Source organism: Myxine glutinosa, chromosome 5, assembly GCF_964187855.1.
Source record: "Myxine glutinosa chromosome 5, kmMyxGlut1.1, whole genome shotgun sequence".
In the NCBI taxonomy this organism is placed as follows: Eukaryota; Metazoa; Chordata; class Myxini; order Myxiniformes; family Myxinidae; genus Myxine; species Myxine glutinosa.
The window spans coordinates 36,564,280-36,588,760 of record NC_136265.1 but is presented as its reverse complement, the minus strand read 5'-3'; the positions used below and the strand labels follow the sequence as shown (position 1 = coordinate 36,588,760).

The 24,481-nt window shown below is 43.5% G+C and overlaps 3 protein-coding genes across 8 annotated transcripts in view; 2 read left to right on the top strand and 1 right to left on the bottom strand.

Moving 5' to 3' along the window:
* ZRSR2 (zinc finger CCCH-type, RNA binding motif and serine/arginine rich 2) overlaps window positions 1-547 on the top strand; it is a 39,568-nt gene extending 39,021 nt beyond the window's left edge. Inside the window, exon 12 of one of the 2 annotated variants that reach the window (XM_068117359.2) lies at window positions 270-547. In XM_068117359.2, coding sequence (XP_067973460.1) covers window positions 270-321 — 52 coding nt within the window. In that variant the 3' untranslated portion in view covers window positions 322-547. Of the gene's footprint in view, window positions 1-266 lie in introns of both variants that reach the window. The other variant, XM_068117358.2, reaches the window with a different exon arrangement.
* Window positions 1-24,481, top strand: part of DHRS12 (dehydrogenase/reductase 12) — a 275,332-nt gene that overhangs the window by 237,686 nt on the left and 13,165 nt on the right. For 2 of the 4 annotated variants that reach the window (XM_078777893.1, XM_068117373.2), the window contains exons 1-5: window positions 273-362; window positions 14,828-15,013; window positions 20,134-20,267; window positions 21,395-21,477; window positions 23,181-23,276. In XM_078777893.1, the coding sequence (XP_078634019.1) occupies window positions 14,943-15,013; window positions 20,134-20,267; window positions 21,395-21,477; window positions 23,181-23,276 (384 nt within the window). In that variant the 5' untranslated portion in view covers window positions 273-362; window positions 14,828-14,942. Of the gene's footprint in view, window positions 1-272; window positions 363-14,546; window positions 14,743-14,827; window positions 15,014-20,133; window positions 20,268-21,394; window positions 21,478-23,180; window positions 23,277-24,481 lie in introns of those variants that run through there. The other 2 variants (XM_068117372.2, XM_078777894.1) reach the window with 2 other exon arrangements.
* Window positions 520-14,209, bottom strand: LOC137427692 (AP-1 complex subunit sigma-3). Of its 2 annotated transcripts, none has more exons than XM_068117361.2 (5): window positions 14,104-14,209; window positions 10,263-10,441; window positions 9,903-10,011; window positions 2,860-2,997; window positions 520-1,118 (listed from the first exon to the last, which is right to left on the bottom strand). In XM_068117361.2, exons 1-5 carry the CDS (start codon window positions 14,104-14,106, stop codon window positions 1,071-1,073), a joined length of 477 nt encoding a protein of 158 aa, XP_067973462.1. In that variant the 5' UTR covers window positions 14,107-14,209; the 3' UTR covers window positions 520-1,070. The 2 variants fall into 2 exon arrangements, with proteins under 2 accessions (XP_067973462.1, XP_067973461.2); XM_068117360.2 differs by lacking the exon at window positions 14,104-14,209 and adding an exon at window positions 10,633-10,808.

The window sequence follows — 24,481 nt, the reverse complement described above, 5'->3', positions numbered from 1 at the left end:
AAGAATGTTTTGCTGTGGGTTGTTTTTAAGTCTAGCAAGTTAATAAAGTTTATCAGGTCTAAGCACTAGTTAACAGCACAAGAGAGGCCATTCAGGGGCCACATCTCTGCTTGCAATGGTTGAGCCGTCTTACCCAATGAGAATGTCATCTACAGACAGTGCCTGTCAATTGTGGGGCACTCAATCTTTTTCCTAGGCCAGGTTAGATTTGCTGATCAAATTTGCATAACATTTACACTTACTTATTGTGTGCACGTGTGTTCTAGCAGTCCTATTGATACGTTGCTGGAAGAAGGCAGACGAGACGAGGACAAAAACTAATGCAAAATGGCGATGGATGAGAATCAACAGGACGGGCATGAGTAAGTTCATGGAGGCCGGGGTGGCGTGAGCACTCAAAACTTCATCCGATTCCGGGAAGTTGAACACGAATGTTGTACATTAAACCTTGATCTGTGTAAAGTTTGCAGCAGTAGTCAACTTGTAAATATCATGGCAGCATAGACTTGTTTACAGTCATTTCAAAATAAACCCTCATTTTATTGTGCATCCTGTACATGACTGCTCAAGTCGCAACTCTGTACACATTCCCATCACTGCACGTGCTGCTCCGCACGGCACGAGGAGCTTATTCTCCTCTGCTCCCTACCCATTCTCGTTTCAAGCCGCTTTACTCTTAAGAAGGCACTTTAAATCGGGCAGTCGCTGCACCAAGGGCGTTCGAAATGTTAGCATTCCAAATCAAAAGTGAAATGACGGTCAAACGGCAAGCATGCAGCACTTGAATGCAATTTTAAATATAAATCAAGGAATCTGAAAAGTTCCACCTGCATGTTTGCATAGGCTCTGAAACCAAGCCAAGACGTGCACCTGCGTTTAAAAAATAAATTGGTCATGTTCAAGTGAGTATTCACGAGCACGCCACAAGTTCACCCGACACAAAATGGAACATCCTAGTTTCACCGAGTGCACGACGCGTTCAAAATCAATTCGATCCCAAATCCAAATTGGTCCAACCCCTCTGCCTGTGTGGAATGTCACCGCCAACCGTCCCTCTGTAACGAAGTCCACTAGGCAAGGCCAAGCTCCTCCAGCATGGTCTTTGGTTCTTCGGTCTCCTGGTTGATGAGGAAGGGAAGTGCACAGAAGCTTCATTATTTGCACCAAGAGGCAAAACAAAATGTGCCCCAATCATTGCATTTGTGGAGCAGACTGGGATGAGAAATCACAAATTGGTTACCGCCACCCTTTAATAATCAGCATGGCATTCAAGAAATTGATGGAAAAAAACAGATATATGGTTTTGTGGCAAGCACAGAGTGGTGTAAACCAATAGTGCATTCAAAACAATAAATAGCACACGAGCGCTTGAGCATTTTCAGCGACTTTCTTGTTTTTTACTTCCTGCTTTCACCAAAGAGTTTAACCTGCGAAGGGTTCCTGAGTGGCAGCGGTTAGTCGGCATCGATGGCCAGATCCGGTTGGGTGTGTAAACCTAATGAGCGAGGCTTTGAACGCTTCATAGTCGGAGGCAAAGCAAGACCAGATTTTAACAGCTATTGGTTTGGAACGTTCGGTAAATGTTTCCTCCCGGATTTGGACACTTTGTGTGGCGGGGCGGGGCTTTGGACATTGTTTGTGACATTCGTTATGGGCTTGAGTTACTGTTACGGATTCGGCCCTAATGATTGTTGTTGTTGGTTCGAAGTATTCTGGTGATTGTGGTTGAAGGGAAAGGGTTATTATAGTTAAAAGATTTAAAAGCGCTCCTGGTAAAATGTGGCCGGAAATCCGGATCGTGACCGGAAGAGGTGGAGCGAGTAAGAAGAGGCGGTAGGAGATTGTGAAGAGACGTGGTTGTTGAGGCTCCGGACCAAGCGGTTGACGTACAGTGCGAGTGAACTTTGCGTCCTTGAAAGGAAGTTCGGGCGATAAGAGATATCGCCGGAGTGCGTGAAGCCTGTGTCGTCGGGTATCCTCATTGAGGTTCTGGAGGATCCTGGCCTCAAAGCCCGGGTTCGCGTGAGAGCCGTACGCCATCTTCGCCACGCGAGCAACCTGCAGTGAACCGGTTTTGGTCGTGTCGGCTGGGCATTATTCCCCGGTGGTTTGCCGGGGACTGCTGTGCAAGAAAGGGCACTTGAGAAGTATACGGAGGCTCGCGGATTGAACCGCAAAAGTTGTACGTCGGAGTGCGTCTTTGTGAGGTTCCTTTCCACCGCTGTATTGCTGGGTGCTGAACAACGTGACCTCGGGGTCGCCTCGATCGCCTACGCCTCAATTTACTTTGATCGGGCCTTGACTGCCCGATCGCGGGAGCGCACAGAGACATTGGGACTTCGCCTTGGAGGGGTGCAGAGACATTGGGGAGGTGCCGTGAGTTTGGGGTTAAGGGGCTTGATATTTCCCCCATTGTTGTATGGCTCTTTTTTGTGTGATTTCTAATATATTATTGTTTGTTCATAACCTGGTGTGGTTGCATTATTGATTTGACTGTTTCATTTGCTGGTTCCATTGAGGGTTTCATTATTTGCTTGATTTCAACCAAGGATAACACATCTTTCTGCCGGGGACCCTCTCGGGGTTCGGAGGTCTACCGAGACCAGAGGTAGGGGGAGGATCCCGTAACAGTTACCCCACTGCACTAATGGAGGGTTAAGAGCAAAATTAATGGGTGGCCACATGTGCATTTATTTACAACCGCGGACATGACAAATATGATGCAAGATCATGTGTCGGGCTCGTCAGGCTTGTACCGCCACGTTATGGATCAACTTAGATTGTTACAGGAATATTATATCAACGTGCACAGCCGACCCTCCCCGGAAGCAGCACGGTGTGCTTGAAGAAAACTCGTACCTCCTGTAAGAAATCGCTGTCTTCGATGGCTTTCAGGGCACGTTTTTTAGACGTCTCTTGCACTTCCCCTCCGATCAGAAACTCGTCCAAAATGAAGTAAGCCTTCTCGAAATTAAAGATTATGTCCAACTCGCAAACCTGAAAGCCAGAGACATTTTGAAACTCGCCATTTCCCTATACATTAGTGAGAAACAAACCAATTATTCTAAATGCGCAAATATATTTTGAGTCGACATGACCTTGAATAGAAAATGACTGTCAACTAATAAACAAGACTGAGTATACATTCAATTAAAAGCTCCTTAAACAACTACTTCCTGTTACAAGGTGTTCCTTAATATTTACAACTACTTCCTGTTACAAGGTGTTCAAATGTAATCAACAAATGAGGGTACAGCAACTATCAGCTTTGAGTTTGCATCATTTAATACTTTTTGGAAATGTCTCGAGTATCCTTAAAAGTTTACATTCATCGCAAGTACCAGGTGTTTTCTGGCAGTGGCAGCTTTGTTTCTTTTCCGAGTGACCCGATTCCAAAGGTCGAAATCGTTGTGGATTTTGTCCCTGTTGCCATCGATTGTTTGTATTGTGTGCGTATTGCCACGACCTTTGCATGCCTGTTTGATTATTTTGATCTTGCGTGTCTGCCTCAGCTAGTTGGACCTACCCCATGTATCGTCCTCATCCTCTTGATATAATTCTTCCGCAGGTCCCTCTATTTTTTTCCTCTACCCTGCTGTTTGTATTTCCCCCCTTTTTCCCCAAGTTCTCCTTGTTCTGTTATTCTCTGGTCCATTCTGTGTTGTTGTTTAGCTGTGATCAGTTCTCTCAAACAGGCCTGTGCCACGGAGACAGCCGATCTCCCAGGAGCGACCCAGCGATCCCTCAGATCCAAGATGGTGAAACCTCGCTTTTGTGAAGCCAGTTCCGGTTGAACATTTAGCTTTCATATTGCAGATATCTATTCCTCATAACATTATCTCAACCTGGTTATATCACTGCTGTGATTGGCTGAATTGTGTTGCCATGGCAACTATCTCGGTAACTTGGCATGTGTCCGTGATATTTCAAAAACCGTGAACATTTAGCTTTCATATTGCAGATATCTATTCCTCATGGCATTATCTCAACCTGGTTAGATCACCGCTCTGATTGGGTGAATTGTGTTGCCATCGCAACCATCTCGGTAACGTGGCTTATGTACGCGATATTCCAAAATCCGTTGTACATTAGAAGTGTTAGGCGTGTATCAATTTGCAAATTTTCCTCCTTTTACCAACAAACTACTTATTGAAATTATTTTCTTTACCTCCACCACCGAAGGTGTATGGAGGTTATGTTTCCACCCATGTCTGTCTGTGAACAAGGTATCTCAAAACGTTGTGGATGGATTTGGAGGTTGAGTATGTGACAAGGATGAAATGATTAGATTTTGGTGAAGATCCAGATCCGGATCTGTATCCGAGAATTTTTAAAGTGATTCTTCACTATTGAGTGAAAGGGCTAAAACCGACATATAGCAGGATATCTCAAAAATTTATGGACGGATTTGGACAAAACTTGGTGGAGAGGTTGAGTGTGTGACAAGGAAGAATCGATTCGATTTTGGTGAAGATCTGAATATGGATTCTGATACGAGAATTTTTATTTATTTCTTAAGTGATTCTTCACCATTGAGAGATCGGGCAAAAAGAGTGACATTTCAAAAAGTTATGGATGAGTTATGGCTAAACTAGGTGGACGAGTTGGTTCGGTGACAAGAAGAAGCCGATTCGATTTTGGTTCAGGTCCGAATCCAGATCCGGCCTATAATTGGGATACAAAACATAAACTGTTCAGCTTGGCGGAGAGATGCGCTCTACCGAGTGCCGTTCTCGTTTTTCTGATGTCATGACCAACACAGTCAGGACGAGGTTTTTTTTCTGGTTCACTATAGATATTTTGTGCACATATAAGTAATATTATCTTCAATCTCCACTGGAATATGTTTTCTCAACCTAAATCCCCTAGCCCCCCACCTCTTCCTCCTTTCCTCTAAAATAGTAATCTACTGATCAAGTGGGTTGATGGGCAAGTAAATAATTAATTGTTTTCAAATTACTCTTTGGACATCAGTACCTTTGTTGATTGGCCTAACATTATGGATGGTGGATGAATCAATTACAATATACACGAATGACAGCGCAGCAGTTGCTCCTTTACCCATTCCCCGTCTCCCTCACCATAATTATGCCTTCGCCGCCGCAGCCATTATGTTTTTGGGTTGTCCGTCCGTGCGTCAATGTGATCAGTTTTTGTTGCCGCGATAAGTTGTGAACCACTGAAGGGATTTTTTTTACCAATCTAGGTACAAAGGTGTATTAAGATGCAACGATGAAAAGATTCGATTTTGGGTTGAAATGGTCAAAAGGTTGTGACCTTCAGCATATGTGAAAGTAGCAGATTTTCGTTAACACAATAACTTGCGGATGACTGAAGGGGTTTTGACCAAATTTGGCATCACTGTTTTTTGACCAACTGTAATACAAAGCCGAACCGTAAAATTTTGGGTTCAAAACTTCAACTGCCATTTCATTGAAAATCTGTGTTCCTGCAATAACTTATGAACCACTCAAGAGATTTCAACCATACTTGAAACAATTGTGGATTGCAATACAAAAATGAACCGATTCAATTTTGGATTGAACAGGTCAAAGGTAACGTGCCCTCTGAAAATCATTTTGCAGACCATAACTCAGGCTGGAAACCTCTGATGTTCTCTCTTCTATTTACCTGTCTCTCTTTCTCGTGACCTTTAATGAAGATCAAACGTAACAGCAGGTTGACATCTAACGTGGATGGAGGCATTCGTGTCAAATTCCAGTTTCTAATATCATTTTAAGGATATGACAATCGGTATTCAGATGAATACAGTTCAAGTGGTTGGTTTGTTTCGTGAATCGTTGCTTAGTGTGAGGTTGTTGGTGAAGTTTCAGCCAAATATGCATTAGTGACAAGAGGATGTCACATTGTCAATGAGTCACAATCTGGTGCGAGGCTGTTGGCGCTCCCCTTGTTATGTCCAATTGTTACGGATCTGGGACGACGGCGCTCCCCTTGCCAAGGGGGGTTAACCCCCTTGTCCTTTATACTGGCCGTCGCCGATCCTGAGGGTATGACGTCACGCCCGGTCAGCGCTGGGTAGGGTATTAGGCCTATCCGTCCTATGACCTAAGTACCAGCGCCTTCCGGGACGCAAGGAAACACCCCCGCCCCAGGGTGGAGCTTATTTTTAAACTTTTGAAATATGATCTTCTTACCCTCTCAATTTGTTCCTATATATGAAATAGAAATTCAGGCAAAATATGAGCACAATTGAACAATATTTAGGGGTAGCTCAATGATGGTAAAGTTTCTGATACCCCAAAGCTGCGGCCGCCCTTTTATTTCGCATACTACTGATAATAGATTAATTCTGTTGATAAATTAAGAACCCAATTTTAACTACTAAGTAAATTGACACTCTCTCCTATCATCATACACACAACATGCAATCATTGTGGTAAAATTAATTCCTGGGAACACAGATAAAACCTTTAAATTATAAAACTCTGTGCTCCATTAAATAAATAATTACAGTAGTAATATGTACATTGTACATACACAATATCTGTTATAATAAAAGAGTAAAATGTTCGTTGAGCTAGAGTCTGCTAGACAATAAATGCTAAAATGAGATGTAGCGCTGACCTGGGAACGCTTATCACCATAGTATCTAAAAGTAAACACTGTACATAGGTGTATCACAGAACACTATTTGAAAATAAAAACGAAGTTATCACAGGTTTTGCAGAGAATCACAGACACAATGGGTGTATAAACATGGTATAATATTATCACAGATTATAGAAGCATAATCATTGTGGTTCAACTGGTTCATATCTATTATCCAACCAATCATCCGAATCCCATTGTTTTTCTGATAAATTGATAATGCAAATTTTCCATGAATTTATATTCCAGACATGTTCAGACTTGTTTACTGTTTGGACTCAATGGACTGACTATGCTGACTAAGCAACAGCTGCAACACTGTTGCAGCAGTATGTTTGTGTTATTGCTTGAGGCATTGTGCTCACTGCTCAGTTATTAATAGAACTGTTTGAATTTTCTTGATTCTTAATTTCTTAATGCTATGTTCTACTTCTTTCAGATTCATATCTGATTGAAAATGTCATCTGTGGAAAAAGCAACAAGATCTCAAACCAAGTTGTATCTCCTTGGCGACTCTGTGACTGAATTAAGTGGCAGCAAGTTGCCATCATTGCGTATGGCTCTTGGATTCTTCCTGCATCACCATCTCGATCTGAAGGAGACCGTAAGACAATCGTCGGATGTTACCATCACGGAAATAGCTAACTTTTGGAAGAAAGCTAGAATCCCGATGAGAGCTCATCAAAACTGCCAAACCAAGCTTGAGCAGACATTTGAAGAATGGCGTCTTCTGAAAAAGAACAAAGCGCGAACGTCACCAACTCAACTCGCGAGAGAGTCGGCTTTTGTTTCCAGGCTTGAAGACCTTTTTGATGTCGCTCATGCTGATGCTCTGACCAATACGTCAGTATTAGAAGAAGACAAGGATTTCTTGTTAGCCCAGTGAGAAAAGGGAAGAAGGGGGTCGCTGGCTGGAGTAGATGTAAAGCTTGCTGCGAAGGAGAAAACGGCGTCCAAAAGAGAGGAGGAAATGCTTGCCAGGCGACAGTGAATGGAGCAAATGAAACAGTTAGCAGCTTCTACAGCTGAACTGATTTCATCTGGTTCTGAATCTGAAAACAGCTCAGCAGAAGATAGTGAAAAGATGGAAACTGGGGACAATGCAAGTGAGGGAGCTGCTGGAGGCATCACATTTCAGACACAAAAAAGAAAGAGGGGGCGAAAAACTGTCGTTACTGAAGAACTCGCAGCCGCTCTAGATCGCACAAAAGTGTCAGACCGCAAAGCCGTTTTTGTTATAGCAGAAACTGCCAAAAGCTTGGGACAGAACATTGATGAACTTGCTCTAAACAGAGACTCAATTCGCCGACAAAGAGTACAACACCGAGTCCAGAGATCTGCAAATATAAAGGCGGAGTTTCAGGGTAACGTTCCCCTTGTTGTTCACTGGGACGGCAAACTGATCCTTGATCTAATTGGAAAAGAGAAGGTTGATCGCCTGCCAGTATTGGTTTCAGGGAAAGGAGTTTCTCAGCTACTCACAGTTGCCAAGCTTCCATCTGGAACAGGCGAGGCTCATGCTGCTGCTGTCTTTGGAGCCATTGAAGACTGGGGCATAGCTGACAGCATCCGAGCTATGTATTTTGACACGACCAGCTCAAACACTGGTCGGATCGCTGGTGCCTGTGTCCTCCTAGAGCAGAAGCTTGAGAAGGAGCTCTTGTCACTAGCTTGCAGGCATCACATTATGGAATTGATAATTGGTGCAGTGTTCCAAGTGTGTATGGGATTGGGAGCCAAATCTTCTCCCGAGGTTCCACTCTTCAAACGCTTCCAGGAATACTGGGGATTCATAGACACGGCCAAGTATGAACCAGGGATTGCAGCTGATGACGTGGCAAGTCTAGTGGAAGACATAAAGCAAGGCACTATCGATTATGCCAACAAGCATCTTGAACAGAGTCAGCCGAGAGATGATTATAAAGAATTCTTGGAACTTGTGATTGTCTTTCTCGGTGCTGCTCCTGCCAGAGGAGTGCGATTCATGTCACCCGGAGCAATGCACCACGCCCGCTGGATGTCCAAAGTAATATACTGTCTCAAGATCTGGATGTTCAAGGCTCAATTCAAACTGACTCCTGCAGAAAAGAGAGGATTACGTGATGTGTGTGTATTCACAGTACGTGTCTACCTGACAGCCTGGATCTCTGCACCTCAAGCATCAGGTGCTCCTTACAGTGACCTGCTGCTGCTGAAGTCACTGCTTGAATACTCATCAATCCATCCAGCCATCTCAAAGTCAACATCACGCAAGTTTTCCAATCACGTGTGGTACTTGTCACAGGAACTTGTTAGCTAGGCTTTCTTCGACAGTCGGGTCAGTTCGTCAACCAAGAGACTGATGGTGAGTGCCATGAAGAATGAAGAAGACCAAGATCAGGATCATTCCAAGCGAATCACTGTTGCTCTTGATTCATTCAAGGACAAGAACTTGGAAGATTTCGTCACAGCAAGGTCAATGAAACTTCTGCGAATGATGGAACTTCCGGATGGATTTCTCGCGGTTGATCCGGACTTGTGGGATGACAGAGACGACTACAAGCAGGCTGCAGAAACAGTCAACTCTCTAAAAGTTGTCAATGACTACGCTGAACGTGGAGTGGCACTCATTCAGGAGTACAGTGGGTTGATAACCCGCGATGAAACTCAGCTGCAATTCCTGCTGCAAGTTGTCGAGGACCATCGCAGAATGTACCCTGATAGCAGAAAACATACACTGTCCGGGATGCCATGAAAATAATAAATTTGGGGTTTGCTGGACATTGTCAGACTGATACTATGAACTCTGTCAGAAACTGAACAAAGAATTCACTATTAACGTGTTCAAAAATAAATACTGTGTTCAAGTGTGTTGTTTAAAATAAATTAAGATATAGTCTGATATACTCGTAATTCGTTGAATTTTTATAATTTTCATAATCTTTGAGGCCCTTGAGCTACCCCTAAACATAATAATTTAGTGCTCAAACTTTTTATACAGTGTTTCTATATTATATGGAACAGATTAAGGGGGTAAGACTTTCAAAAATAAAAATTTAGTTTTTAAAAAATTTTAAGCTCCACCCTACCCCGCCCGTGCCGCAGTGTAATTTGATTGGTTGCGCCGAGCGAGCGAACTGCGGCGCGGGCCGTTAACAATGACTAACCCGATTGCGGAGCTTTGGCCAAAATCGCACCACAGGAACTCAATGGAGAAATCACTAAAGCGATTGGATGAGAAAGAAGAAATCAAAGAATGTTGGATTACTGGTGGTTATTATGTGCAGGTGTAGATGCGCAAGAGGTTTTACATTTCCAAAGTACTGGTCGAGAAGCTCAACGTAGCGGTGAATTAGCTCCAGGATTATAAGCTCATTGTCCTGGCATTCCACACCACAGCAAAAAAACAAACTTGCGTATCTGTTGGAAGAGACCAGGAGATGAGGAGAGGAAAGGAATGGTGGAGGAGGGAAAGGGTAGGCCAGGTTGGAGAAAGAAAATTCAACTTTTATCGCACACTATAAGTGCACACACTCCTACACGAAGGTGGATACATCGAGACCTGGGAGAGCTCCGTTCCACCTTCTGAAACCCGCATTTAAAGATAACAACCAACGACACACACACACACGACAAGCCAAAACAGCCAGATTACACTTAAACCTCCATACCTCTTGTAAACGAGCTTCAGTTCCCGCCAATCCAAAAAGTTACTCGTCCTCTGCTTCCGCGCCAGAACCATGGTGGTTATCTCGCGGACTGTTTTCTTCCTGTCCCTCTCGGCAAGCGCCACGTACCATTTCTGCAAGCGGAGCTTTCCCTGCCGGCTGAACAGCACAATGAAATGGATCTGTAATGGTTGGAAAGGAAAAGCAAAGGAGACATCCGAGTGAAATTTTCAGGATGCCTTCAACACATTTCTGTCCACTTGCGGCTGCTGCGCCAAGCTCAGCTCCCTCATTCGTCAAGCGAAATATTATTTTGGGGACAGCTTGAGCCAAAGTGGCCAGGCCGACCGAGAACAGAACGCGGTCGTTGTACCAGCATGCATTCCGGCAGGAGAGCTGCGAAATGGCATGAAACCGTGACAGGTGTTACAAACCAGCCCGCCATCGGGGTGGGAGCAAAGGTCACCATACAATCAAATTGATAAGGTACACACTGATGCACGACTAACGTCAGTGTTTGGTCGTATCTCGGCCTGGGTTAATGCCTCGTCTGTGACGTCAGATTATAGCGTTGAAGCTGAAGCAAGAGTGTGAAGGAGTCGGAGGAGTCTCGGCATGCTGTACGAACACGTTCAATGATAAACGAGCTGGACCACATTCCAGGATGGCAATCCAGCTGAAAGCTGGTTAGAGCCGCGCAGCCATCTTCACCCTCAGCCAGAGCAAGGCCGATCTGTGTGCTCGCTCCTGAGCTGGGTTTGATCCCCACTGGGGATCTGCGGAGGCTCCCAAGATGGCCTCGACGTATGAACACTCTCCTCTGAGCTGTCTCGCAGGGGTTTGAATCCTGACCTATTCCTAATGTCTGCATTCATTCCTTCATTCCTAGTGCAGGGGATTCGGCCGACACTAAACTTTTTGACATGTGATGTGAGAACATTCTTCCCCAAAAATGGGGTTGATAATTGGTGGAAGAAAAGCAAGCGGCCATTAATTATTGGTGGCGTTGCTTATGCCCCTACTACTATGGCTTATTTCTGAAAGTCCAGCCATGCACGAATATCCATAGGGTGTGGGATATTTGTGGGAGTCTAAGGGTGCTTTACACATTATCAAAAATAATCAATTGTGATCTGGAAAACACCTAACCATTGACAAACGCCTGTTTTGTCCAACATTGGGGCTGGCGGGATATCCTAGAGTTACGCACACTCGCATCTGAGTTGTCCAGCCTGGGTTTGAATCCAAACTCCTGGGTTTGCCATTGCCTTCCCAGCAGTAGTTACCGCAGGGATTTGTTTCAGGGTGTCCACGATAGCTATCCTATTCTTCACGAAGGACACCGTGGGATCTCTAACGTCCACCAACTCATGCTTGGCGGGACGCCCAGTTCAACGTCCGTACGAGGGACGGTTCGACTCCCGACCTCTCGGATTGGTGCTTCATAGGCAGGGTGATGCACCACAAGATGCGCCGTTCTTCGGATGCACGTTAAACGGGGTGTCACGTTTCCCCAGCATCAGTTGGTGGATGTCAAAAACGAAAAAATGTCTATCTTCGATGAGCAGGTGAGTTATCGCGGGCACCCTGAATTTTTTATTTTTTATTTTACAGATTCCTGCCCAAACTTCGTCAGGCCTAACCAACGTCAACGAATGGTGCGAGTTAAGGCAGGCATAGTTGCAGTTTCTTGAGAAATAGAGCGAGAAATAAATTTGGGAAATGTCATTTTGAACAACCTCTGGTTGTAAAGGTCCCAAAACAAATAACAAATCGTTTTTTCCCCCAAACAAGAGTTAAGAAAATGCAACTTTCCTGGGAGAATCCATTGTCAAGCTTTCAACAAAGCCTCGGCAGGGCCCCTTGCACACCAATTTATTTGCCCTGTTGAGGTGACATGTGACCAGGCCACATGGCTGTGGAAACGAAATAGGGGAAAATAAATAAATAAATTCAAAATGTAAAAATTTCCACCACCATAGCAGAGCCTGTATTATCAGTCTCGAGTTTCCACTGCATTCTTCATATCGCCCACGATATCATAATCGCCCACGAGAATGGTACTCGGTCGAGGGCATTCCTCCGCCACGTTGAACTGTTCACGTTTTGTATCCCACTGATCGGCCGGATCTGGATCCAGACCTGAACCAAAATCGAATCGGCTTGTTCTGGTCACCGAACCAACTCATCCCCCAAGTTTAGTCATAACTCGTCCATAACTTTTTTAAATATCATGTTATTTATCGCTTTTGGCCCCATCTATCAATGGTGAAGAATCACTTAGAAAAAAAGAAAATCATCGTTTCCGGATTCGAATCTTCACCAAAATCGAATCATTTTGTCTGTGTCACACACCCAACCTGCCCACCCGAAACAACCTGCCCACCCAACCACCAAGTTTCATCCGAAGCCGTCCATAACCTTTTGAGATATCCTGCACGCAAAGAGACAAACAAACAGGCAGGGGCGAAAACATAACCTCCGTCCACTTGAGGTGGCGGAGGTAATAAATGACATTGAAACACCAAAAGGCCGAAAACGGCACTGTAATGGAGAAACTCTAAGTCTAAAGGGGGAGTTAGATTGATGCAATTTCACTGTCGGTGGATTTTTACTCCAAATAGCAGATACGATCAGGATGAAAGGTTCACTGGATCACAAACTTAGCTGCTGTCCCCTGTGTGGGTACGGTAAATGTTAAACTATGGCAAGATGATAACCACAAGGCAAGATGATAAACACAAGGCAAGATGGCAAGATGATAACCACAAGGCAAGATGATAACCACAAGGCAAGATGATAACCACATGGCAAGATGATAACCACAAGGCAAGATGATAACCACAAGGCAAGATGATAACCACAAGGCAAGATGATAACCACAAGGCAAGATGGCAAGATGATAACCACAAGAATCACGATGTAGTCACCTGAACGTCTTAAGGTGAAACCGAGTTACAAACATTGGCCGTTCTTCCCCACCACTCATCTCTTCCCCCACCCCTCATCTCTTCCCCCACCCCTAATCTCTTCCCCCACCCCTAATCTCTTCCCCCACCCCTCATCTTACATCTCCCCCAACCCATCTCATCTCTTCCCCCCACTCCTCATCTTACATCTCCCCCAACCCGTCTCATCTCTTCCCTCCACTCCTCATCTTACATCTCCCCCACCCCATCTCATCTCTTCCCCCCACTCCTCATCTTACATCTCCCCCACCCCATCTCATCTCTTCCCCCCACTCCTCATCTTACATCTCCCCCACCCCGTCTCATCTCTTCCCCCCACTCCTCATCTTACATCTCCCCCACCCCATCTCATCTCTTCCCCCCACTCCTCATCTTACATCTCCCCCAACCCGTCTCATCTCTTCCCCCCACTCCTCATCTTACATCTCCCCCACCCCGTCTCATCTCTTCCCCCCACTCCTCATCTTACATCTCCCCCAACCCCATCTCATCTCTTCCCCCCACTCCTCATCTTACATCTCCCCCAACCCCATCTCATCTCTTCCCCCCACTCCTCATCTTACATCTCCCCCAACCCCATCTCATCTCTTCACTCCTCCAACTGACCTGTTAATTTATTCCTTTTTACCTCAGTCTTTTCATTTCAATCATTTTTATTCATAAATCCTTTGAAATAACTTCTAATCACACATTCCATTTAATTTCTCACCGTCGTACCCAACACACAACCATCAACAAACTGCAGCCTTTCCTTTCTTCCCCCAAACACCTTTATGTGCTTTGCACCTACTCGAACTGTCCCGACGTTTTACTCTCACTCGTCGACTCACTGACGTACCTGCCGGACAGGTAACCCACCAACCCGCTGGACTCACCATTTCAGGTTCGTCGCGTCGATCAATCCGAATGTCCGTGTTCCCTCGACAGACTCATTATTCATTCGTTACGTCATTCCAGTGACGTCACGTTCATTCTCTGTGTCTTTTCTTTAATCTGCAAACTATTTTCACCGAACAATACTATTCTCCACTATTTTAAAATAAAATTATTAATTCTCCTCATTATTTGAGATATATTATACAATTAGCCTAAGCATTTATTATCGCCCGTCTTATTTATTTATTTCTCTGATTCGTTCTCTCAGGATGGTGAATATAATTACTTTTTTCCGACAAAGCCAACAATTTTCCGATAAATCGTCGCTGAAGGAGTCTATTCATTTTATTATCTGGAAGTGTTGCCATTAAAAATATATATTTCCGTACATTATTTTTACATCGCCCTTTCGATATTTTTTTTTATAATTAAAGTTAATATTAATCTTCGAGGACATTGGATTTGACGATTAATACGAAGTACTAAATGATCTCTCCTAATGTTTGATAAATCATTTGGATGCAGTAAAAAAATATTTAAAATGGAAGGTACCAACCGAGCGAACAGTATTGTTGTGACACACCCTGAACACATTTTTTAAACCCGACCCAATCCATGACATCCAGGCAATTCATGCTGTTAGTAAATTAATTAATTCATAAGAACTGACGGGAGGAAAAGGTTGCTTTCACCCCTGTTGTCTGTGTCTGTCTGTGAATACAGGCGATATCAAAAAGCTGTGGACGGATTTGTACGAAACGTGGTGCAAAAGTTGAGGAGGTAACGAACCTCGCTCGGGTACGCAGCTCGCGGTGTGAAGGTTCCAGGTGTCGACACCATGTTTCTCCAGATACACAGGGGATTCACGACCTCCGTGTGGTTCGTTAAAGGCCTGAGAGAGTACACCAGGTACGCTGCTCAATGCGGTGCATGCTGTTGTGGGTGGTGCTGTGCTGTGCGGTGCATGCTACTGTGGGTGGTGCTGTGCTGTGCGGTGCATGCTGCTGTGGGTGGTGCTGTGCGGTGCATGCTACTGTGGGTGGTGCTGTGCGGTGCATGCTGCTGTGCATGGTGCCGTGCGGTGCATGCTGTTGTGGGTGGTGCTGTGCATGGTGCCGTGCATGCTGTTGTGGGTGGTGCTGGTGCGGTGCATGCTGTTGTGGGTGGTGCATGCTGTTGTGGGTGGTGCTGTGCGGTGCATGCTGTTGTGGGTGGTGCTGGTGCGGTGCATGCTGTTGTGGGTGGTGCCGTGCGGTGCATGCTGTTGTGGGTGGTGCTGGTGCGGTGCATGCTGTTGTGGGTGGTGCTGTGCGGTGCATGCTCCTGTGGGTGGTGCCATGTGGTGCATGCTGCTGTGGGTGGTGCATGCTACTGTGGGTGGTGCTGTGCGGTGCATGCTGCTGTGCGGTGCATGCTGTTGTGGATGGTGCCGTGCGGTGCATGCTGTTGTGGGTGGTGCCGTGCGGTGCATGCTGTTGTGGGTGGTGCCGTGCGGTGCATGCTGTTGTGGGTGGTGCCGTGCGGTGCATGCTGCTGTGGGTGGTGCCATGTGGTGCATGGTGCCGTGCGGTGCATGCTGTTGTGGGTGGTGCTGGTGCGGTGCATGCTGCTGTGCGGTGCATGCTGTTGTGGGTGGTGCCGTGCGGTGCATGCTGTTGTGGGTGGTGCCGTGCGGTGCATGCTGTTGTGGGTGGTGCTGGTGCGGTGCATGCTGTTGTCGGTGGTGCTGTGTGGTGCATGCTGCTGTGGGTTGTGCTGTTCAGGCACTACGAAACAGCCACTTAAGGTTTCCACATGAACTTTGTCACGAAAATGTTTATGTCTTGTCAAATTTCTGGATTGTATTGTGGAAATGTAGAGATATAGATACGGAGTGATACCTGGACAGGTATTGGGCTAATGGTTAAAGTACGAACTTGGAAAACTCAATTATCCCCTTATCCATTTGAGAGGAAGGAAATGTACCTGCATAGCCGGGGTATGTTCAGTTACCAAAAAGCTAGCTATCTCTTGCCAAGCCAGCCGTTCCTTATCAACAGTTTGAATGGGGTGCTTGCTTGAATGCTTAAGCCAATTGACAAGCTAGAAACTCATTAACTGAACAAGTTAGTAACTGAACAACTTAGACCAATAAACTCAGTAACTTAACAACGTAGTGACTGAACAACTTAGTCTACAAGAAACTCAGTAACCTAACAACTTAGAGCAAGCAACTTTGTAACTGCACAACTAGGTCTACAAGAAACCCAGGAACTGAACAACTTGCTAACTAAACAACATAGAGCCAAGAAACTCAGTAACTGAGCAACTTAGTCTGCAAGAAACTCAGTAACCTAACAATTTGGAGCAAGAAACTTGATAACTAAACAACTTAGAGCAAGAAACTCTAACTGAACAACTTAGTCTGCAAGAAACTCAGTAACCTAACAACTTAGAGCAAGAAACTTGGTAACTGAACAACTTGGTCTCCAAGAAACCCAGGAACTGAACAACTTACTAACTAAACAACCTAGAGCAAGAAACTCAGTAACTGAACAACTCAGTAACTGAACAAATTAGTCTACAACAAACTCAGTAACCTAACAACTTAGAGCAAGAAACTCATTTCACCGAACAACTTAGAGCAAGAAACTTTTAGAGCAATAAACTTAGTAACTGAACAACTTAGAGCAATAAACTTTGTAACTGAACAATTTGGAGCAAGAAACTGTGTAACTGAACAACTTAGAGCAAGAAACTTAGTAACTGAACAACTTAGAGCAAGAAACTTAGTAACTGAACAACTTAGAACAATAAACTTAGTAACTGAACAACTTAGAGCAAGAAACGTAGTAACTGAACAACTCAGTAACTGAACAAATTAGTCTACAACAAACTCAGTAATCTAACAACTTAGAGCAAGAAACTCATTTCACCGAACAACTTAGAGCAAGAAACTTTTAGAGCAATAAACTTAGTAACTGAACAACTTAGAGCAATAAACTTTGTAACTGAACAATTTGGAGCAAGAAACTGTGTAACTGAACAACTTAGAGCAAGAAACTTAGTAACTGAACAACTTAGAGCAAGAAACTTAGTAACTGAACAACTTAGAACAATAAACTTAGTAACTGAACAACTTAGAGCAAGAAACGTAGTAACTGAACAACTCAGTAACTGAACAAATTAGTCTGCAAGAAACCCAGTAACCTAACAACTTAAAGCAATAAACTTGGTAACTGAACAACTTGGTCTCCAAGAAACCCAGGAACTGAACAACTTACTAACTAAACAACCTAGAGCAAAAAACTCAGTAACTGAACAACTCAGTAACTGAACAAATTAGTCTACAAGAAACTCAGTAACCTAACAACTTAGAGCAAGAAACTCATTAACCGAACAACTTAGAGCAAGAAACCTAGTAACCGAACAACTTAGAGCAATAAACTTAGTAACTGAACAACTTAGAGCAAGAAACTTAGTAACTGAACAACTCAGTAACTGAACAAATTAGTCTACAAGAAACTCAGTAACCTAACAACTTAGAGCAAGAAACTCATTAACCGAACAACTTGGAGCAATAAACTTAGTAACTGAACAACTTAGAGCAAGAAACTTAGTAACTGAACAACTTCGAACAATAAACTTAGTAAATGAACAACTTCGAGCAAGAAACTTAGTAACTGAACAACTCAGTAACTGAACAAATTAGTCTGCAAGAAACCCAGTAACCTAACAACTTAAAGCAAGAAACTTGGTAACTGAACAACTTACTAACTAAACAACCTAGAGCAAGAAACTCAGTAACTGAGCAACTCAGTAACTGAACAAATTAGTCTACAAGAAACTCAGTAACCTAACAACTTAGAGCAAGAAACTCGGTAACCGAACAACTTAGAGCAATAAACTCAGTAACCTAACAACTTAGAGCAAGAAACTTAGTAACCGAACAACTTAGAGCAATAAACTTTGTAACTGAACAACTTGGAGCAAGAAACTTTGTAACTGAACAACTTGGAGCAAGAAACTTTGTAACTGAACAACTTGGAGCAAGAAACTTTGTAACTGAACAACTTAGAGCAAGAAACTTAGTAACTGAACAACTTAGAGGAAGAAACATAGTAACTGAACAACTTAGAACAATAAACTTAGTAACTGAACAACGTAGTAATTGAGCGACTTAGTAACTGAACACACCCTTGGTACTGGTATTAACTTTTACTGTAACGTTATTTTACCGGTAAAGCTGGCTTGGATAATTCAGGGTTTTAAAGCATTTAAATGTGCTATGTGCTCAGTGGCAGCCTCTCAGAATCTCAATAAAATAGTTGACATAGTTTGTTAAATTATTGTCACTAGTGAGGTACCCGTGCTACGCACGGGTGGGAGGCCAGAAGCAAACAGACAATGCAGAAACGGTGAATGCTAAATCATGAAACCAATAAATTCCAAATTCCTGTAGCACCTTCAGTCGCACGTCAGACATGGTACCCGTGCTACGCACGGGTGGGAGGCCAGAAGCAAACAGACAATGCAGAAACGGTGAATGCTAAATCATGAAACCAATAAATTCCAAATTCCTGTAGCACCTTCAGTCGCACGTCAGACATGGACAGCGAGTTCGTGAAGGACTTCCATGAAAAACGTACCCATTGGCAAACAAACGGGTACGTTTATTCCATACCCAGTCAATGACGAATCTGCATATGGCGATCCGCAAATTTCACGTTTAGAAAGTATAAACCGTCATGGCAGTCCGTCATTCACTTGAACTCGATATCTCTTTTTTCATTCCAAACAGCATAACTCCAACCACAAATTAAATAACATTAATAGAAAAAATAAACTTTTAACAACATTCGTGACATAAACAAATATTTAAATCCTGATGTGAAGTACCATATGGTTGGGTGAATACAATTACAAATTCAAAATCGTAATTGTATTCACTCAGTTCCAATCATCAATTGATACTTTCCCGGTGTGTACCCTGGTTTAGAATAGGTACACCGTATCCCTGCGCATCGAAGAGCGTGACCAAGAGTTGGCGTCACGAAGGGCATCCGGCCATAAAAACATTTGCCTCAAACAGGGAACCATGATTGTCATGGGGCCCGCAAGGCTAACCCCTGCTCTAGCGGGGAAAATGGCCTTAAAACGATCATTCATTCATTATTCATTCAATTGATACTTTAACAAAATGATTAACACGATTAACGTTTAACGATTTAACATTACGATTGAATGACGGTTGTAATGGGATATTATCAAACCCGTGCATTGTCGTCATCTGTCCACTTCTGCATTCGTGGCAGGTTCGTAATCCTCATCAAAATCTAAACACAGTATTTGTAGAATTTCAATAAAAGCCACATCACTGTTCATATCGGTAAATATTATTCCATCGTGTTTGGAAAAACTGGAAAATTGAAGAAATTTGAAAAACAAAATAAGCTATTTTACTCCAGGGGGTCCCAGGAATACCCACCCAAAATATCGTTGCGATCGGTTCAACCGTTTTTGCTGTACCTGGGAACGGACGGACGGACAGACAGACAGACAGACAGACAGACGGACATTTGGTGAATTATAGTAAGATATTTCTGTATCCTGAGGTGTGTTCCATTACCAATCAACTTGTGGAGCACTCACCAAATGGCTTTGGAAACTCAAGCAAGCATTCCAAGGAAACGGTTGCCATAAAGAAAAGCTGGCTCGGCAAAGCGATAGCCAGGTATCTCAAAGCTCTTGCTGGCCCAAGCTCAGAGCCGGAATCGCAGTGTAAACCAGGTGCAACCAAAGCTCCCAAGCATGTACCTTGCACAATGTAAGTACCAGTCAACATGGAAGTACTTAAAGCCCAATCACATCTCTCACCCATAATTGGAAGGAATAACCAATCAGCTCTGACCTTATCACTTACCCCAGGAGGCTGGGATTTCCATAAATGAACCTCCATGCTCTTCCTGCATAAAACAACTAAGAAAAGCTACTTATTGGGAAAATATTCCTTTTGTACAGCTTGAGTAACCTGAACGTTTATATCCCAGGAGTGGCTTTGAGTCTGCGGCAAGTCAGTTCAACCCTGGTGACCTAGATGTGGACGTCACCGGCCAATCTTTCCTCATTACCGGCTCCAACAGTGGCATCGGAAAAAGGACAGCATTGGAGATCGCAAAGAGAGGTAGGTGTCTATTGATTTTGTGAGCGCAAGAGCGTGTAAGCCTACCAGCTTACATTTGGGGTAGCATGTGATTCATGCTGCTGGATTAACTTGACAAACAATAACCATTTTGAAATGAAGATCCTGACAATTTGATCATTGGAGTAGTGCTTCAGGCTCTTGTGTCTTCCACGTGTTGACGACCCTGCGTTCGCGAAGCGAAAAGCGCGGTTAAGCAATCGGGCACGTACACGTACGTTCTTGTCTGCATTTTAAAAATTCATTTTCTCGGGAACCGTTGGTATGCAACTTTTTTACCATGGAATTTTTTACCATACACATCTACTCATGTATAATTTTTATGATAATTATGACGTCATAGGTCACGTGGTATGGGTGCCATCTTGTTTAAATACATTTTGTCTGCAAAAGTTGGTCCAATTGAAACAGTTTTCACCATAGGATGCGTCTGCTCATGTATATATTTTTTGTGATAATTATGACGTCATAGGTCACGTGGTAGGGGCGCCATCTTGGAAAACCTAAAAAATCTGGACCTCTATATCTCTGAAACCGCTTCATGGAAAAAAAATTGGAACGTCACTCATTGTAACAAACTCTGCATGGGGAATAAGTGTTGCTAACTATTAAGTCATCGGTGCTTTCATTATGACATCATAATTCGACAAGTACAACGCTTAGTCCGATCAATTTGACATTTATTGAGCGTAATCGATGCAACAATTATATTGGAGAATGTAAATTTTTGACCTCATCGGGCACGTGGTTTGGCAGCCATATTGGATCAAATAAAATAAAAAGCTTTAAAAAAACAAAAACTAGTTGGCTCACTCCAAGTTGTCTGCGCCGGATAAGTATTCTATGAATGCCATCTAATTTTGGGTGTGTTCCATTAGGTCTCGATTATTATTGTGCATGGAAATTTGGGACAAACAGCACCTAATATGCCTTGCAACTTGAATACCATGTACCAGATTTATTGGACCAAGTCCGCTGGGTGAGAGGCAACCGCACGCGTAGCCCTGCATTTTGAATGCCGTGTATTTGAACCTGGGATTCCGGGCATATTCAGATGCATCCATTGACATCCCCGCCATTTGTTCACATCTTGCCCAACATGTTTCCAGGTGGAACGGTCCACATGGTTTGTCGTAACTTGGAGCGGGCCGAAGCAGCCAGGGCACAGATAATTGAGGAGAGCAAGAATGAGGTAACATCCTATCCAATATATATATATATATATATATACATCCTATCCTATCCAAAATATATACATCCTATCCAAAAAAATTAATATATATATATATATATATATTTTTACTGTTATCAAATTCAGTCTGACAGTTAATTTTATACTAGATATAGCCTTGTGGAAGGTAGATGGTGGAGGGTAAAATGGCAACATACTGATGGTGTGTCCACATTTGATCAAAAGGAGAAAGAGAATGAATGAACTGAGGGAGAAAAACAACCTGCAAATAAGTGTAGTTGGGAATAATGGTTGTAGAAAATATCGTCGTTAGGAATGGGGGGAATGGGGCTTGCTTGAAGCTCTCGAGGAAAGGGTTGGATTGAAAAGTTTCTGTAAGGAAGTCCCACTTCTTCTGTGGTATACAGCACAAGGCTGTGAGTATAATCATTGGCTGAGGGGAGTGTGGCTGTGCCGCCAATGCAACGCTTCTCTCCCTCACCTACTCTGAGTTTCACAATTGGGATTCTTTTTTTTGTATGCAGGGTCAAGGCTCGTGGAAGAGCTATAACACTCAATGGATCAGGATGTAGGAGGACAAAAGGAACAGTAGAGAGAGGTGGGTGGAGGGGTCTACATCAACAGCTGAGTTGAAGCACAGCATAGAGGGAGACTTGTACAACCAATGTGAGGGTGGGGCAGGAAAGGACGCATGGGTTCGACAAGATGGATACAGAAGGAAAATCAAAGGAAGGAAAAACTGGAAATTTGGAAGGAGGATGGCTTGAGGGTGGGTGTTTAACAATGGTTGAAAAGATCATGGTTTTGGATTGGGGATGATCTGAGATGGTGGTGAACAGCTGTCTTGAAGACCTGAAGAGAAGCATGACATTGAAGAGGATGTGGAGGTGAGCAGTGATCCTGGGTTTAGATAGTTTCACGAGAAGGAGGTGGATGGTGGACCTTGTGAGCCAGAAAAGAGGAGAGGGTGCAAGACCAGACAACAGGTGGTAGAAGACAGAGAGACCACCGACCTGTCCACGATGGCGAAGTGAGAGACCCAATGACTCTGCTTCAGCGCAAGAGATTCCAATGATGTTGAAGGCCTTGGTTTCCATTCCAACTTCCTCAAAAGGATTGTTAAGAAAGTAGATGGGAGGGGTTACCAGACGGTTCCTTCGGAGAGAGAAAGTGAGAGATTTGTCAGGATTGAAAGACATGTTCCAAGTGTAAGATTAAAGAGGAACCAAAGAGTTAAGTTGTGCTGTTAGCCTGGATTTTGAGAGACGAAGTAGGATAGAGTTACTAGAAGAGCATGTGCATCCAGGAGGAGTCTGGGAGGCTCGGAGGGCTGACAGAGCAGAGGAGAGGTGGTTAAAAAACAAAAGGACAGGTGACCTACCTACCTTTTTTACGACAGTCGTACTTTGGCAGTTTTATTTATTTAAATTATGCAATCAAAAGATGTTTCATTTGCAGAACCACAATTTGTGTTGTTCTGTACTCACAAGGTGTATCTGGTAGGCCGACTGTTTTTCTCCAATCGAATCATCCAGTTCATCCTGGATGATTCTCCATAGGGCAAAATGGAGAAGATTGACATGGGGACCGCAAGGCTAACCCCCGCTCTAGCAGGGAAAATGGCCTTAAAATGCATGTTGTTGTGTTGTTGAATCATCCAGTTGATCCCTGATTGCATATAATTCTCTTTTCTTCCCCCTTAGAATGTGTTTGCACATATTTTGGACCTTTCCAAGCCACAGGATATCTGGGACTTCTGTGCTGATTTTGCCAAGCGGAACGATCATCTGGACGTGTTGGTACGCGTGATGTTTTTGGCTGGTCTCTCAATTGTCATTGAATGTTTAAGAAGTGCATACACACTGGTTTAGCTGAAACTTTTAAAAAGCGAAACTTTTAAAACTTTACCCGAAACTTTTTACCCCCAACCTCTCCCGTCTCCCGCCTCTCCTCGACAGTTTTCGCAATATTTTCGCAACCGCAGGGGATTTCAAATTCTCCACTCAGGACACTTTTCTCTCGGGTCTTCCGCACATTTTGATACCACATACATCCAAATCGGACTTACATGATGGGGTCACATGACAATAAGTCGTAAAAACTTAGTTTTTGCATACGTTTATGGACAACTAACACGTCATCATTATCATCATCATCAGGTCGATCTCGATCGGAGGGAAGACTAACATGTGAATAAGGGTTACATGCATGAGGATACTGGTGGTATAAATTAATTGGCCTGTAAATTATTGAGTGTTTTAGCATGGTGTCCAAGACATACTGAGTAATCATAGAACAATATAATTAGGCAAAAATTAGGCAAATTAACATATTATGGGAAAAATAATTTTACTGTCACTTTCATTACTCATTACGTGAGTTGATCTGAGTTTGACGATGGCCGAGATCAGTCGGGAAAAGCTGAAAATCGCCCAGTTCAGTTAGGGATAAACTCCAGCTTTGCGTTTCTGAGCATGGTCTATATTTCCACCAAGCCGCCATTATGTCTGAATCTCAATATTCCCCAACGCCGAGAGCGCAAGCGGAAACTTTGGCGGAGATGGTGTAAAATGACGTACGTAATAATTTGTCCAAGTACTGCTAACCTGGATGTGTTTGGAAGTGGTAAGAAGGCAATTTGTGTTGTACAGTGTTCAAGTACATAATTACATTTAAATAAAATGAAGTTATCTTAAGGCTTAAAAAAATGTTTTTTTTGAAGTTTACCGCTGTTGATGCACCGTCTTTTACACCACCTTGTTTAGCACGTCACGTTGGTTCTTTGTACCTGTTGTTTGTGTACTTTATGACATCCTTACAACAGTAAGTTTCCTGTTTGGAATGTTTTTTTGTTTTTTGTTTTTTGACAGACAGACATGTAGACAGACTAAAACACTTATCTCACACCCCATATACACATGCACACTCAAAATGAGATTCCGTACAATTTGCCAAAGTACTGCTGAAACTGCAGGTTCGTGTTCCGATTCATGTTCTCCAGGGT

What these genes read in the sequence shown, in the direction of transcription:
- LOC137427692 (XM_068117360.2), bottom strand. Translation starts at nt 10,728, where the DNA reads ATGGTGACCTTTGCTCCCACCCCGATGGCGGGCTGGTTTGTAACACCT. An exon ending in CTGAAGCTCGTTTACAAGAG is followed by an intron (nt 10,012 to 10,262) that starts GTATGGAGGTTT and finishes CTCTTCCAACAG; the next exon opens with ATACGCAAGTTTGTTTTTTT. An exon ending in ACAGCGATTTCTTACAGGAG is followed by an intron (nt 1,119 to 2,859) that starts GTACGAGTTTTC and finishes CTCATCAACCAG; the next exon opens with GAGACCGAAGAACCAAAGAC.